This window comes from Botrytis sinoallii (genome assembly GCF_014898435.1).
Source record: "Botrytis sinoallii strain Bc 23 chromosome Unknown BSIN_008, whole genome shotgun sequence".
NCBI lineage: Eukaryota > Fungi > Ascomycota > Leotiomycetes > Helotiales > Sclerotiniaceae > Botrytis > Botrytis sinoallii.
In genome coordinates this window covers 2077551-2094286 of record NW_024066035.1, presented here as the reverse complement: position 1 = coordinate 2094286, position 16736 = coordinate 2077551, and the positions used below count along the sequence as shown (strand labels likewise).

General features: G+C 42.0%; 5 protein-coding genes across 5 annotated transcripts; 4 read left to right on the top strand and 1 right to left on the bottom strand.

Annotated features, from left to right (window-relative positions):
• Positions 1-643: 643 nt before the first annotated feature.
• Positions 644-3711, top strand: EAF02_005598 (uncharacterized protein; the record flags this gene model as incomplete). Its single annotated transcript, XM_038901646.1, has 4 exons — positions 644-791; positions 845-1220; positions 1272-3448; positions 3500-3711. The coding sequence occupies 4 exons, from the start codon at positions 644-646 to the stop codon at positions 3709-3711; spliced, it is 2913 nt and encodes a 970-aa protein (XP_038758986.1).
• Positions 3712-4691: 980 nt separating this feature from the next.
• On the bottom strand, positions 4692-5805 carry EAF02_005597 (uncharacterized protein; the record flags this gene model as incomplete). The annotated part of the gene is made up of 4 exons (XM_038901645.1): positions 4692-4813; positions 4893-4966; positions 5392-5557; positions 5691-5805. The coding sequence occupies 4 exons, from the start codon at positions 5803-5805 to the stop codon at positions 4692-4694; spliced, it is 477 nt and encodes a 158-aa protein (XP_038758985.1).
• A 2496-nt stretch (positions 5806-8301) lies between these two features.
• On the top strand, positions 8302-9285 carry EAF02_005596 (uncharacterized protein; the record flags this gene model as incomplete). Its single annotated transcript, XM_038901644.1, has 1 exon — positions 8302-9285. The coding sequence occupies one exon, from the start codon at positions 8302-8304 to the stop codon at positions 9283-9285; it is 984 nt and encodes a 327-aa protein (XP_038758984.1).
• Positions 9286-11339: 2054 nt separating this feature from the next.
• EAF02_005595 (uncharacterized protein) lies at positions 11340-12737 on the top strand (the record flags this gene model as incomplete). Its single annotated transcript, XM_038901643.1, has 1 exon — positions 11340-12737. One exon carries the CDS (start codon positions 11340-11342, stop codon positions 12735-12737), a length of 1398 nt encoding a protein of 465 aa, XP_038758983.1.
• Positions 12738-14050: 1313 nt separating this feature from the next.
• Positions 14051-15258, top strand: EAF02_005594 (uncharacterized protein; the record flags this gene model as incomplete). Its single annotated transcript, XM_038901642.1, has 2 exons — positions 14051-15042; positions 15159-15258. The coding sequence occupies 2 exons, from the start codon at positions 14051-14053 to the stop codon at positions 15256-15258; spliced, it is 1092 nt and encodes a 363-aa protein (XP_038758982.1).
• Positions 15259-16736: the final 1478 nt, after the last annotated feature.

Below are 16736 nucleotides of genomic sequence, written 5' to 3'. Positions count from 1 at the left end.
TTATACACTTTTACAACAACCCCAGCCTTTCTTTTTGACACGATTGATTAAGCTTGGAGCTTTCGCAATCAACTCAAACAACCACATCACAATTTCACTTCTTTAGTTACGGCAATTGTGCATGACATTGCATGTATGCTAACCACATTCCTTTTCCATTAGAATTTTATCTTTCGACTTGGGACCAGTTCCAGATTGAACCCCAGATTATTCGCGAATCCTCCAGCCTTGACACCACGCACACATATTGGGCGCGATTTGAGAAGATCAAAGGAAGGGTGTGTTTTGGAGATTTCCATTTGTGTGGTATGTATTGCGGCTTTTCCCTCCATCTCTCTTCCCCAGCTCTGATGACTCTCTCACTCCCTCTGTCATCGATTGCATTGCATGCATAGTTGATGAAGTGCTTTGCGCATTTCTTGTGCGTTGTGTAACCCAAAGCCGAATCACACTCACCTTACCTACTTACTTCCCTACTTCCCTACCTACCTACCTACCTGCAACATTCACCTTCAAATCTTGTGATTCACATGGATTGGGTTACTAATTTATTTCCTCTCCAGATATCTCTTCGAATAGATCATACACGTACCACGACAAAATTCAAGAGAATCGACTTACATCGGACCATCAGTTGTTGAATATGGTACAACAAGGAAAAAAGGGCAACGACCTTCCCAACGGCGGCACAAAGTACAGAGAACAATCAGGAAACATGACGTCGCAAAGAAAAGATATGGGAGACGCTCGAGGAAATGGTAATGGAAAGGTTGATGGCAGGTCGCAAAATGGTTGGTCCTTTCTACATTGTGTCAATGACATCACAAATGCTAACCTTGCTCAGGTAACTCGAGCTTTTTCCGTACAGACACTGCGATTTCGGGCAACCGAAACCAAGGAGAGCGTGTATTACAAAGATGGGTTCCTGACAAGCCCGCCGATAATGATGGTGGCTTGGAATCAGGTCGAGGAGGAAGAGTAGCTCCTTGGGACCAATTCGCAGAGAATGAGCGACGATTTGGCTTGAAGACAGACTACGATGAGAACATCTACACAACCCAGATCAACACAAGCCATCCGCAATATTCGCAGCGAGTCGCCGAGGCAGATCGAAAGGCTAGAGAAATTGAACGCAGCACGGCAATGAACTCTCATGTTGCAGAAGAACGTATTGCGGACCACACTGGACCAAATGAGAATGGACTTGATGAAGAAGACAAGTGAGTTTCGTGGATTCTATCCCTTGCATATAATTGCTAACATATGGGCAGATACAGTGGCGTTCGCAGACAACAGGATTTCCCACCCCTCACCGCATCAAAGGGTGCATATCAACCACCTGGAAAGCGTGCTCCAGTTGACCGCGCACCCGCAGCTGCTCCCGTTGTTGCTCCCGTTGTTGCTCCCGTTGTTGCTCCCGTTGTTGCTCCCGTTGTTACTCCCGTTGTTGCTCCCGTTGCTGCGCCAGTTCCTGCCCCAGTCACTGCCCCAGTTGCTGCTCCGGCAGATCGTACTCTTGTCGACTCAGCCATCATGTTTGCAGGAGCTAAGGCCGATAAACCCGCCGATAAACCCGCCGACAAGGCAAAACCAGCTACAGCCGCGAAGTCAACAAAGCCAGAGGTCGCAACTCCACCTGCTACCACTGATTCAAGTACCACTCCCACTCCAGAGGTCAAAAAGACTGTGGCTCCTTCTGCAAGCCGCACAATTCCTCCACCAGTCAAACATCTGGGTGGGCCAAATGCTACTGCAACTGTTGAGGCTGATGTTTCCAAGGCTTTCAAGACCTTTGCTGCAACTCAAAGAAACAATGTTTCACAAATTCGCGCCAACAAGATCAAGAATGATAAGCAAATCAAATTAAATGACCTCAAGAGATTTGCCAATGATTTCAAGTTGCATACTCCAGTTCCATCGGATCTTGTCCCTATCATTGCTAAGGATCCAGCAAAGCAAAAGGCGATCCAAGAGAAAGCACAACGCAATGCTGAAGAAGCAAAGCTCAATCCTACTGACTCGGCAAAGCCAATTACCCCAGGGGCAGACGGAGTTTCTGCACAACGTTCCGCTACTACAACCTCTACTCATACTATATCGCCACCGCCCGTTACATCTGGTCGCCAAAACGTTAATCGTGGACCTTATCCTCAAGGCACCCACAGTTTCACACAAAATTCTCGCAGTGACAGACCTGTTCAAGCACAGCAGACCATGCCCCGAAGTGGCACCGCCGGACACTTGGCCCAGCGATTGAGAAATATCGAACAAAATAGACCAGCTCAAGTTCCATCCAATGTCATGCCAGCCCATGAAGCCAGACTTCCTCCTACTGGTCCTTCGAACGCTGCCGATTCAAATTTCTCCCGTCGTTCGAGTGGCGTGGCGAGTGCGCAAGGTGGCCCAAGATTGAATGCTAGCGTCAGCGAATTCCGGCCCAATGCATTCGCAAAAGACTTTAGTCCCGCTGGTCCAAGCAGTGGCTCAAGTCCTCGTTCAGCAGCCAATGCTCCAGAGGCTTCAACAGCACCAGTCGCACGTTCCTTGATTCGCCGTAAGCCAATGGCTAAGAGCGCTCGTCCTTCACTCCAAGGCAAATATGATGCAATGGAGCTCATCAAGACTCTTAAGCCAGGAGAGGGGAAGAATTGGCTAGCCAATGGTGGTTTGAAGCCAGCTTATGACACTCATTTGCTCTGGAAACTCACTGCTGGTGATGCACCAACGGAGTCTTATATACAAGTCTTTGAAAAGGCACCATTCCCTACTACTACACCCGTTGTATCGGAGCCTCACCCACCACAAGCAGCTCCACAAGTACCACACCAACATCAATTGCCATTCCATCTTCAATCTGGCGTTCACAACATCAATGCTAGACAATCCCCGCGTCAACCACCTATCAACATGCATGGAGCTCAGATGGGTCATCCTGCCCCAACATTCAATGCTGATGAATTGCGTATGATGCCATCGCATTCTGCACAATCCTTTTCATCACCAAGAATGCAACAGCTTCCAATGGCAGCCTTCCATTCTCCCATGGGGGGAAATGCTCAATTGGCTTACAACCCACAGATGGTCTCTTACCCTGGTGCACCTCAAATGCCACCATTCAGATCCCTTTCGCAAACTCATCAATTTATGCCACAACAAGGTCATATGGGTCAACCAATTATGATGGCTAACCCTGCAGGTGGATTCATTCCTCCACAAACAATGGGACCTGGTCCACAAATGATGTATCCACCCGCACAAGGTCAATTCATGCCACCAAATAATGGACATCCTCCAGCCATGCCAAATGGCGGTTATCCAAGTCCGGGCCGAGGTGCTCCAATGATGATGAATCAAGGTTCTCAACAAGGTCACCCACAACCTATGTATGGTATGAGCCCAGTCCCTCAATATGGAACACCCGTTTTCCCGCAACCAATCCCAAATCAAAGTAAGTTGAGAAGTTCAAGAAATTTTGCAATAGATTCTAATGTACCAATAGTGCCAATGCGAGGTGGTGCTTATGGAGCACCGAACCAATACGCTACAAGCCCTCAGAATATTCAAGGCGGTCCAAGAAATCAGTATAACCCAGATTTCAATGGCAACAAACAAAATTTCCGACACAACCAACACCCACATGGCCCACCCAACAACCAAGTCCCTACCGGCCCTCAAGCTCAAACTAATCCTGGGGCTGATGAGAGTAAATGAGCGAAGATGCTCTGACTTTGGAAAATATATTCATCACGTCGATGCTTTAGCATCATGCATTTTGACAATATGGAGGAGAACAGCATCAAGTCTATGATCTTTATTTGTCGCATCTTTATAGTGATTGCATCAGTATAGTTCATTAGACCTTATTTGGATCATTGGCATCAATAATCCAAAGATCAGGGCAGTTGGATCCATCCCACCGGTTTGATCTCAAATCAATGGTGGTATTCATTGGTACAAAGTTATTTTTTTTGCTTAGCTGTGTAGTATGGAGAATTATATACTGCCTTTGAGATGTATATCTGATGATTGTATCAGAAGATTTGACCAAATTGATGGATTCGACTGCTATTAAGTTTATTGGACAACTCACAATCCAACTGTACAGTGGGGTGGAAGGAAGGGAACCATCTGCATGGAATGTTTTTATCTTCAAAGAAATAATCATTCATTAAGCATTTGGTGAGCTGGCCAGAATAGCAGATGCGATGCGGGATTCCATCTTATGAGAGATGGCTTGATGAAAATGTATACATGGAGATATGATGGAAGGAATGAATGAATTATAAAGAATTTTTTTTTGCTGATGGGGTAGTGGATTATACTTTTCTACTGCCATTGTGGTTATGTATCTTACATAGCTTTAGATTTATATGCATAAACACCATTCCATCACCATTTTTTAGTTTTTGATATGATGTGAGGCGATGTACTGAGTTCAATAATCTTTATTTTGGATTTATTTAATCATGATCTTAATTAGTGACTCCTCAGATAAAGCACGCACTCCCTTAACCTGAGTTGCTAAATAATGATATATATACGAAACTCGAATGGTTCATAACATATAAATAAATGAGTAAATAAATAAGTAAACAAAATAATCATCAGCTTCCAAATCATTAGTTTTCGGATCATTAACTTCTAAATCATTCTTCTGCCTCATTCTTCCGCCTCAACCACCATCTTTAACTTCAAACTCCCGACTCGGAATCAGAATCAGAATTAATAGGGGGATCGAGACCCGCCGCTTCTTCGCTCGGTAGTTGACGCGGAAACCAGCCGTAGGTGGGGAGGGAGATGTGGTGGGTGTTTACTATTTTGGAGGGGGGGGGGGGGTGGGGTTAGTTAGTTGGATGAGGATATGGGGAGAAAGGAGGGAAATAAATACATACGAGAACCAACCGTTACTTCGATACCTTCGCTACGTAAAATGGCGGCTTGGGTTTGTGCGCCCGAGGGGTGGGATCTTTTGGGGAGGGGGGTTAGTTTGATTTTGGGGGATGGGGGGGGTTTGGAGGGAGAGGGAGGGGGTTGGAAGGAGGAGGGATATGAGGGGTATGAGGGGTATGAGGGGTATGAGGGGTATGAGGGGTATGAGGGGTATGAGGGGTATGAGGGGTATGAGGGGTATGAGGGGTATGAGGGGTATGAGGGAGATGGGGGAGATGGGGGAGATGGGGGAGATGGGGGAGATGGGGAGATGGGGGAGATGGGGGGAGATGGGGAGAGGGGAGAGGATAACAAGAAAAGGGAATAGTTTGAATAAAATATTTGAGAAAATAGTTTGAGAATGTAGTTTGAGAAAATAGTGAATAATAATGATGCATGATGATGTATAATGATGAGGGAGAGGCGAGGAAAAGAGAAAAGAGAAAGAGATAAAATACATACCGTGGACTTATCTCCCCTTTTGCATTAATCACTCGTTGCCAGGGTACATTTCCGTTGTGGAAGAGGTGAGAAGTGGATGTAGAGGGAGAGGTAGAGGGGGGTGTGGTGGAGGAGGGGGCGCTGGGAAGATGCTTAAGACAAATTCCTACTTGGCGGGGGCGGTTGGCTGGATGGGGGAGAGGGGATTAGTTGTTTGTATGTATGTATGTGTGTGTGTGTGTGTCTATGGGGTTTGGGAAAGTGTGAAAGGAAAAGGGAGGAAGAGGAGGATAAAAACAAAGATCAAAAAGAAAACTCACGCGTCCCAATCAACCACGCAATATGTCCATATGTCGTTACTTTTCCAAACGGAATTTCTTGGATGGCGCTGTAGACGGAGTGGTAGAAGGTGGTTGCTTCGTCGGTGCGGGGCATAGTTGGGGTTAGGTGAATGGTTGTTGTGTTGTGTTGTGTTGTGTTGTGTTGTTTCTCTGTATCTGAGATTTTTATAAGAGGGAGGAGGGAGGAGGGGTTTTGAATTGTGGGTGTGTGGATATGAAATCAGTCTTTTAATTAATATGTGATTATTGAAATGAAGGGTTTGTGTTATTAGGGTTATTGATATAAAGTATAGAGTATAAAAAATAAAGTATAAAGTTTGAAGTATATAGGGCGCAGGGCACAGCTAACCGGGAGGAAGGGAGGGGAGGGAGGAAGCGGGAATTAATGAGTAGACGAATTGATGAATAGATATATTTGAGAATAAGAATACTATCTAGTAATAATCTCTTGCTATTTGAGAGGAATAGAGTTTATAGTTTATAGATTGTAATTATGATTTGGTTTTGGAGTTTAGAGTTTAATTCTTTTTGATTTTTATATAGATGTATTATACTACTATAATATAGACCTCTTTTCAAAGACGAATTCTTTAATTTCAGAATTTTTGAAATTGCTAGCCGAGCAAAAATTGATTGAAAATATCAAGAATATCTCAGTGAAAAGTAGAGCATGTATTCTATCTCTTCTCAAAAGTACTCTCAATACTTTTTAAAAGACCTCTTCTTATATTTTAAAAGAGATACTTATTTATATCTAAATTCTAATTCTAATTCTAATAACGGAGAAGGTTTAGTTTATATATGCCTCAGGCATTTTTACCTTTGCTTACAAATGCGGGTAAACTCATGACAACATTAAGGGAAAGCAAATGCGGGGTTACTTAAGGTTACTCGTATATTTTTAGATTTAACAACAAACTAATCACAATACAACACGACATCATTCAACTATCCATGGATCAACTAACAAGTATTCATACACACAAATTTGCAAGTTTTCTCCTGGAAAACATCTCTCGCGATCACCTATTATGTTTCTCCCAGAATGGATGTTCCATCGTGCTCATTATGTGAACGTCTAACTCTGCCATATCTGGAACCCTGCGAACCTTCTATCCTTCAAAATTTTCGTGAGAAGTTCTTCCCTGAACCATGCGCAACGTGCGACGCTGAAGAAGACCAGACTCTTCAGATTTGTGAAGTTTGCAGGCATCTTCGTCTACAACATTTGGTTTCTTGTAGTCAATCTTGGTTTGCGAGCGAACATCGCAGTCAATTCACCAAAGCTCTAGAGTACATTCAGCATGCAGGGAAGAAATTATATGGACATTGGTTAGGGAGCGATGATAGGGGTCGATTCCCCGAAACCACAGATAATATTCAACAGGTGGTGAGGAAATTGCATGAGGAACGACGGTCATCGAATATCGCGATCGGAATCGAATTAGGCACGTTTAATGAACTGAAAGGTCGGTCAAGCTGTAAGCTTTGCTCTGAAATTATGGAATTATTTGTTTTTCGATGGAAAAATAAAAAATTTACCGAGGATTTCTTAGACAAGTACGTTGTCACCACCACCAAAATTTCACGGAGAAAGGAACTTTCTATCCATGTGAAGCTTAAAGAAGGCAACCGGGTCCAGATCTACTCGACGATCAAATTCACGTCATCCCAATTGTCCCATGCAAGGCAAACAGATCCTGTCAGATCTATGTCTCGGGAGCCGATTAATTGGGATCAAATCGAGGGGTGGATTCAAACAGACGAATGCAGATTTAACCCCAAACCTGAACGCTCCCTAGTTCTTCCGAAACAGTTTCGTGTTATAGATGTCGAAAGAGACAAGGTGATTTTAGCACCTGATCACTGTGAATTTGTCGCGCTAAGTTATGTATGGGGTGAGACAACCAGCGACCTGATGCTGTGTACCAGCAACGTTCAGCAGCTTGCCAAAAAAATTTCTATCTCTAGAATGGATATTCCAGCAACTATCACAGATGACATGATAGCCTGTGCAATGATTGGCAAAAGATACCTTTAGGTCGATCGCCTCTGTATTGTGCAGGATGATAGTGATGACATTAAACTAGCTCAGATAGAGAGAATGGGTGATATCTACTCATCTGCATTCTTGACCATAGTAGGGGCGTGTGGGACCGACGCAAGAAGTGGCCTAGCAGGGATTGATGGCAAGCCCCGGACCAGAGCACCCTGGATCATCTCTTTGAACAAAATGATTTTAGTAGAAGATGTGGATCATCCATTCTATATACAGTCAGAGGCAATTCCAAAATAGCACACCAGAGGGTGGACTTTCCAGGAGCTTGTTCTCAGCTCTAGATTGCTTATATTCACAGACTTCGGAATATGTTACATGTGCAACCCAAAAGACAAACCCAAATATGGATGTCGGGGTGCCTTTGGATTTCCACCTAACGATTTTATGAGTCTGCAAAGACACGACTTTGAAGCCCGCAATATCTGCCGCTTGATAGAGAAATATTCAGAACGTCACTTGACCTGTGATGCAGATAGAATTCGAGCGTTCTCAGGAATTTTCAATCATCTTGGAATTCTGCATCAATCATGAATGCCTTGGAATGAATTCGATGACAATATCCTTTGGCGGCCGTGTTTGTGGAAGCAAACTAGTCGAACTCACAATTCTAGTGAAGCTGCATTATTCCCAACTTGGTCATGGAGTTCAGTCGCCGGACCTGTTAAATTTGAAATATATATCTACAATGTGCCGGTGACAACTTGGGCTCATTTCTCACCGGAAGAGGACAATTTTGACGTGTTGATTCCACCTAAAATGAAACGCTACGGATTGCATCAATTAGCTCATACAGAAAGATTCTTTGATCTTGAGCACTGGATCGATCTTCGTGATTGTAAGTGCAAAGGCTTGAATCAGGAATGCTGCGAAGACTGCTGCCTTGATAGTCACACTCGTGTACAAATGAACATGCAGAGAAGAACATCGACTTTTCTCAAAAAATTCTCCGATGAAGATACCAATGCAGCTCTTATACCTGGACGTTTGTTGCTATTAACCCAAACTGCTAGGTTACGTCTAGAATATTATGGCACACTTTCTGGCGAGCCTGAATCACCAACTGAGTTTTCTCTATGGAATGAAGATGAAAAATGGACTGGGATAATTCAGCTATTGGAATATGATGCGGAACTGGTCATGCAGATGTGTAAAGGTGGCAACAAGGCTTTCTTTGACTTTGCTGCTATTTCCATTTCCTATATATGGGATGGTTCGAGCCCGCTTTACAGATTTCTTGACAATACACAAGTGAGTAAGTATTTGTATCAAGCGCCTTTTACCCGAGAAGATGAAGTAAAGTTGTTTTCCGAGTCGAAGGAGAAATTCTTCCAAGAGATGAGATACAAAGGCTATTATAAACCACTTTGCGATCGATTAGTTGACGAACTACCGGTTTTGAATGTGATGCTACTACGTTGGCGTGGAAAGGTAGCTCAGAGAGTTGGTCTTGGGCAAGTTTGGGTAAAAAGATGGACTCAATCAAACCCGAAAATTAGTCCTATAGTTTTAGGATAAGATGTTCTCGAATATAATAGATTTTATTGACTAGTGAGAAGTTCGAGTGATTAGAGTAGACGCGATATTTCTTCTATTATTTGAAGGAGTATGAATTGAGATTAAATCTAATTTAGAATATATAATGGAATTCTCGTAGATATAAGAGAAATAATTATAATTAGGAGTAAGTATATAAGCTATATCTAAAGAGAAATAGAAGCGAGTATATATAGATAGCTATCTACTTAGAGTATTTTGACATTTTCTAAATTCCTAAGATTTTATAAGATAGTAACTATATATATCTAGATACTTTATATTCTAAGTTATAAAATTACAATAATAAAATGAGTTTCTCTCTTTGAATAATCATCTAGTTGATACATGAATAATCTCTACTTGTGACGATCCTGTCATATTAGTGGATCGGCTAGGTCCTTACATGATCCACAATCCTGTATATTACCACTTCCTTCCGAAGAGCTCTTCTAGCTCTTCACCTTAATATTCTAAATGATACAATCGTCACATTATACTAAGGTCATATAAATTTTTTAAGCTCTTGATTACTCCTGCAAAGCTTTCTATCGCTAGCCCGCTCGTCGAATGCTTACTACCTTCTACATCTACTTCCCCGATACAATTATTTGTATAATCTTTAATCAAGATCTCTCCCTAACTCCACTTTTGCAAATCTTATTCACCGACAAACTGATATTTTATTATTATATCATTTAGAATCTCCTTACTCTATCAATAATAGATTCGAAAATCCTGAACCTAACACACAAACTACAGGAATTGATCAATTCGAAACATCAATACACTCGCACAATTGATACCACAACAAAACAGCTTATTCAATTAATCTGCTAGACCAATCCATATTCCATTAACACTTTCACCACTCTATCAATATTATCAACAAGAAATGTATTTCAAGCGGATCTCCTTTCTTTCACTCATTTTATCTTTCAACAACTCTCGAAACCTTTTTTTATTAATTTCAAAACCTTTCTCGCAAAAGTAATAAAATTGCAAAACATATACTTCCATAAAGCGATTAATAATACTATGAATTATATTATAAGCAATATTGGAATTAGTATTAGAACTATAAATTAGATATTAATAATAATAAAGAATATAGATTATAATATAATTAGATTAAAAAACCATATTTAGAATACTATTAATATACTTGAGGGTAAGCTTTTCAGAAGGAGGGGGTAGTATAACGATCCTATCATATTAATAGATTGGCTAGATCCTCACATAATCTATAATCCTATATATTACCACTTCCTTCCAAAGAGCTCTTCTAGCTCTTCACCTTAGTATTCTAAATGATGCAATCGTTACATTACTATTCTCTATAAAGAAGCTAAAGAAATATCGTTATAAAAAGTATAAGTATATTCGAGCAATCTTATATATTAAAAGTTTAGATTTGAAGAACGTTTATATAATAATATAGTAAATACTTTATTAATACTAGAAGTATCTATTTAAGTAAAATATAATCCACCCCGCCTCAATATAACTGAAAGTAAACAACTTGTTCATTTACTATCTCGATATAATTATACTTATAAAGGGTTTAACTCATTTCTGAAGAGTAGAAATTGTTTAATGTTTACTAGAGTAATACATTAAGTTTCATATGTCGTGTGTTTGTGTTTGTTACTTGATCTTAGGTAGGTATTCATAAGTTCGCATCCCAGCCACCGGAGATTTTTGACAGGTACCTAGTAGATACCTAGTGAATCAATCCCGTTTTAATTCTTGGTTTCCCAGCCTCGTTTGTTGCGCGCTTTAAGGAAAGTTTACTTTCTTTTCTATTTCCACTACTACTACATACTCATTACCTGCATAATCTTTAAATGAAGCTTCTTTTCCATTTGTCAATTTAATTTGTTGCGAATTTGTATGCATCACTGAATTACCTTTGATCTACCCGATAGCTCTTAAGCTCTCGAAAGCTGATCCTAGTACTGATATCGATTAGGTACATAGTCTCCACTCTGCTATCAATTTTAAATCGGGAGCTGGCTGGATAAGCCATTCTCGAAATGCGTCTCTCGGCGAAAATTTTAGGTCTCCCGACTTCGATTTTGATATTGTTGATTTCGCAGACACATTCGGTACAGGCGGTTGATATTGATAATAATCGATTACTGGCTCTGTGGCCTCGCGATTGGATACATGTTAAAGACTGGGTTTATGGATCTGCGAGGAGGGAAAGAGATGAGGGATTGGAGGGGAGTGATGTAGTGGTTGCGAAAAGTCCAGTTGGGATACTGAAGATGAGTGAGGATGAAGGAGAAAAATTCTATATGGAATACTGGAGATTTGGAAATGAGGATACGCACATGAGTTTGGATGGAGAGGATAAGTTTCTGAGGGAGAGGGATTTGAAGGAGGAGGCTAGATCACTTGCGAATTCATCGATTCCTATTCTTTTTCGAGCGCCATTTGCCTTACATACGGAAAATCATTCAGGATTCTTGGATTATGAAGAAATTCGAGCTCGTAAAAAGGATTCGGCTGCCGCGTTGGCTATACTGGAGAGAAGAGATTTTAAATGTCCTACGGGAACATCGAATTGTTCATCAATCGGATATCCAAATAGTTGTTGCGCAACTGATGAAACATGCTTTCAAATCACAGATACTGGATTGGGACCTGTAGGATGTTGTCCTAGTGGAGGAAATTGCGGAGGAACGATTACGAATTGCGCTTCGCCAAATACACCTTGTGCGGCCGATGTAGGAGGAGGTTGTTGTATACCAAATTATGTATGCGCTTCAATTGGATGTGTGATCAATCCATCACTTGTGGTGGTTGTTACTACAACCAAAACTTTTACTGTTGTTTCGTCGACTCCAACGACTACGATTCAAATTACTACGATTACTAGTACAAAATCTTCAAGCGTATCTAGTACTGTCTCTCAAAGTTCGACTCCGATTAGTACAACTACATCTGCTTCGGGAGTCGTCCCTGTTCGTCCTACAGGTGATTATTCAACTACTACTACAACTACCTCTTCAACAATCACTCAAGATACATGTCCCACGGGATTTTATGCCTGCTCAGCACATTATCAAGGAGGATGTTGTAGAACGGGTAGAAATTGCGATACGACATCCTGTCCCGCAACATCATCAACGACAATAGTGAGTAGTGGAATTACAGTAGCGGTTCCGGTTGGATCGGCAGCATCGATCACTTCGGCAACAGGAGCGTGTGCAACGGGTTGGACGAGTTGCGCGGCGAGCTTGGGCGGTGATTGTTGTCCTAGTGGGTGGGCTTGTGGAACGGCTAGTTGTGAGAGTGTGAGTGTGCAGGCGACGGCTACGACTACGGAGGTGCTTCAGAAGGAGGTGCCGGGGAAGGGGGGAAGAGTTAGGGGGTCGAGAGGAGGAGTTCTAGGTTTGGGGGTGCTGGTTTGGTGGCTGGTTTTGTGAGGGAGGGATGTTGATTGAGGATGGATTTATGAGCTATGAATGATGATGATGACGATGGGTTATGAGCAATGAATATATGGAGCTTTATACTTATTCGAAGGGAGGTATAATATTGGTTTGTATACTGAAATACAATCTAGGCGTGCCCTGGCCCTCATCAATTGGTGAGCATATTACAACTGGTAATATCACGTGACCACGAAACCGAGCTCTCGAAGCCAGCTTTGCGGTAATCGACTTGTTTATAGTGGACTTGTCGATTTGTAGAGTATGAAAGTCTATATGAAGAATCGGGGCTCTATTACAATGTAGAACTTTGTGCGTAAGATCAATCTTTACTTTTATAGTATAGTTACGAGAATAGCAAACCTATTGATATTATACTACCTTATCAACCACCTACTTGGAGTTTAGTCTAAACTACCTCGAGATCAAAGCTCTCACTACTTCCATACAACCAAAAAGGCTGTCTGCGTAACAGAACAATCACGTATGTGTATTTCCAAGGCGGGGATATTCCTGCTTCGTGCGGTTGCCGCGTTGGAGAATCTTCGCAGGTTACGTACGCCTCTTATGTACCCGGCATCGATCAAATACGGTAGATCTCTACGACTGGAGGAAAGGCTGGAGGAAGGGTATAGAGGAGAAGGAGAACATGGCGGGTTATGGTTATGTAAAGGCCTTGGTACCTCAAGCTATAATGTCCGATGCCATAATGTCCGATCCCGAATGGAACGATACATCCGCACTCTTCTGGACTAATTACTACATATACGTATACCTTTACTGTATGAATTATATCGACCAAAAGCTTAATTCCACGTTCCCATATGAAAGTGATACGAATCATGCGGGGGGGGGGGTTTCCACAAGGGGGTTAATTTAATATTGTTCATATCTTCACCTCATCATGCACTGTTAATCAACTACAACTCTTTTCACCATATATTGAGACTTATTTCTCCCACCCAACCAGAATAGGTACATCAACCTAAATATGTCGACGCCAAGTAAATCGAGCCCTCTTTTGACTCTTCTAATTTGCAAAGCCTTGTCTGCATACGCCGATGGCTGCGTAATACCGGTAGGAACGTTTCTTGGCTGTCTATGAACAGTTTTTACCTACCAGGAGAGAACTCCAGGGCAACAACATTTGCATTATATAAGGAAGGCGATGCATGTTCTATCGATGTTAACTTCAGGACAGCTAACTACAGCTGAGTCTTTCCTTCCCGCTTGCATCTTCTACTTGCCTTCACTGTTCATTCTTGTCTACTTCTTTGAATCCGTCAAATCAACAAAAGGCTCTTACAATGCTTTTTCGGAATTTCTCTCTTGCTTTGTGCACCCTAGTGCAATCACTTCCCTCAAAGTCGCACGCAGTTAGGCAAGTCGACGATAGTACTACTAAATCGATGGCCATTGTCGACGCTGCCAACACTCTCCTAGGCCTTCTCACCGCGGAGCAGAATGCATCACTGGTGTACCCTTACGAAGCAGCCGGGAACGCAACCCCCGTTTACTTCGGATCGGCGACCACCGGCGGCATTGCCGGTGAGCAGTTCGGTCAGTCGGTGTGGACCAACTACCCCGTCGGCATCGTTGATCGCGTTGGTTTGGCCCGTGACAACTTCACGGACACGCAAGAGGAAGCGGTTCTGAACCTGCTACGCGTCATGTTTAGTGAAGATGGTTACAACAAGGTTCAGGAGATCATGAACGCCGACCAAGTCGAGGAGGACCGTGGTGTGGACTATGAAGCTGGGTTGGGAAGTTACACGCTAGGCTTTTTCGGGGAGCCTAGTTTGACGTCTCTTTGGATGATTCAGTTCGGCGGACATCATCTTGGGATCAACATGGCCATGTATGGCAGTAAGGCCGTCATCGCTCCACTGTTGACCGGCTGCTTGCCAGCCATCAACAACGTCACCAACCGCGTGCTGGCGGCAGAGAATGACATCGCATTTTCTCTGGTCGGGTCTCTTGACGACAGCCTCTTCGCACAAGCCAACATCACTCATGATGTGAGCACCCTCACTCTTGGACCTGGTCACGATGGCGAAGAGTACATCACAGAAGGTGTCAGTGTGAGCCTTTTCACCGAAGCCCAGCAAGCATTGGTTGTCGACCTCGTGTCTGAATGCGCTGGCCTTCTCAACCCAGTCCACTACGCGCCCCGCTTGGTTGAGATCAAAGCTGGTCTGAACGAAACTTACTTTGCGTGGAGCGGTCCCACCACAAAGGAGGATAACCAGAACGGCGAGTCCTATTTCCGCATCAACGGCCCAAATCTTTGGGTGGAATAGTAAGTAACATTTTACTCTCATCCTTTTCTCTGATTTCAAGTATATGAGAATATTCTCTTGGAGATTTCTCAAATCATCACTTCGTGGTCTAGTGTAGGAAGCTAACATTCAGCAGCGCACCACAGACCAATGATGAATACGGGGATTTGAGGCTTCATGCACATACCATTTATCGAGATCAGTTGAAGGGTTATGGACGCACACTAGAAGAATAAGCGATTGTTTATAGGACTTATCATTAAGTTCATGAATAAGTACTAATTGTCTAACTCTTATTCTAACTATTACTCTAAGATTTTTCTTAGTCTTTTAAGCTAGAAATTAGATATAGTAATTTGTATTTATTTGAGTCTTAATAAGACGATATCTATATTATTGAAAGAGGTTTTTTTATCTTTCTTATTTCGATTAAAGATTATTAGTAGGGGTATAGACTTACGGAATAGCTTATAAGTAAATAAAGTATAATTTTATATCAAAAGATAACTATAAATTTTATTTTTTAAATTTAAATTTTAAGTATTTTAGTTTGTTTTTAATATATTATATTTATTTTAATACTTCATAATATCTAATATGATAGTGAATTTTATTGATATGAAATTATTCTTTCTTTTTGAAGGTTTTGTAAGTTAGTAAGATCATATGTAGCTGGAGTACTAAATCACGACGCCACAGCAGCGCAGCCTCAGCCTCAGCCTCAGCCTCGGATATTTTTGTACGGGGAGGGGTTGATAATGAATAATTTATGCGACTGGTTGATTTACATGACATGACATGATGATGACAGAAGTCTCAAGAGGATACAGATAAGTTTAAATTTTGAGTTTGAGATTTAGAGATTTAGAGATTTGCATACGTGGGGCTGAAGATTAGGATTAAAATTAGAATTCTTTTGAGTTAAACTAGGATACTTTTTGCTTTTTCACTTACTTTGGGGATTTGAAAGGTGGTTTAATGTGTTGAGCTGATAGAGGGATAAAAGGATTAAGAAGGAGAAGAATAGAAATAAGGAAAAGGCAACGAGAGAGAAGAAAATAACGTAAGGAACGAAAAGGAAAGAAGTTCAGGGAAGAATCAGATTACTTCGATTACCTACTTCGAGGACTTGAACTCGTCGCATATCTTTCGAAACCGAATCTCGAAGACAAGGACAAAGACGAAGTCGAAGAAAAGAGTGAAAGAATTATACAAAGTAGAGAGATTTGTGTCGCGGACTTTGAAGAAGGCTTGTGAGCGATTTGGAAGAAATTGGGCGACATTGTACGTTTGTGTCTGCGATTGCGTCTACGCGGTTCTGAGACTCTAGTTTCTGCGACGAAGATTTATTGGGTGAGAGATACGGCGGAGGGTGTGATTTGGTGGGATTACGATACGATACGCCACGATACGACACGACACGGTACTATATCATAGGATAGGAAGACGAGGACGTGATTCTAAATCAAAGACTTCGGGATAAGGGAGATTATCGAATACCAGCAGACAGCATCAGATTCTTGAGAATCTGGAGAACCCTTGGACTTTCGAAGAGAAAAGAATTGCGAGAATTCGTGAGTGGGTTTATTACGATACCTATTTATCGTGAGAAGTGGTAGTAAAGACAAATAAGGAATAAGAGGAAGGAGAAAAAAGAAGATATCTGCGAGTAACCTACATTCAAACCACTCTCTGCACCATCATCGAATTAAAT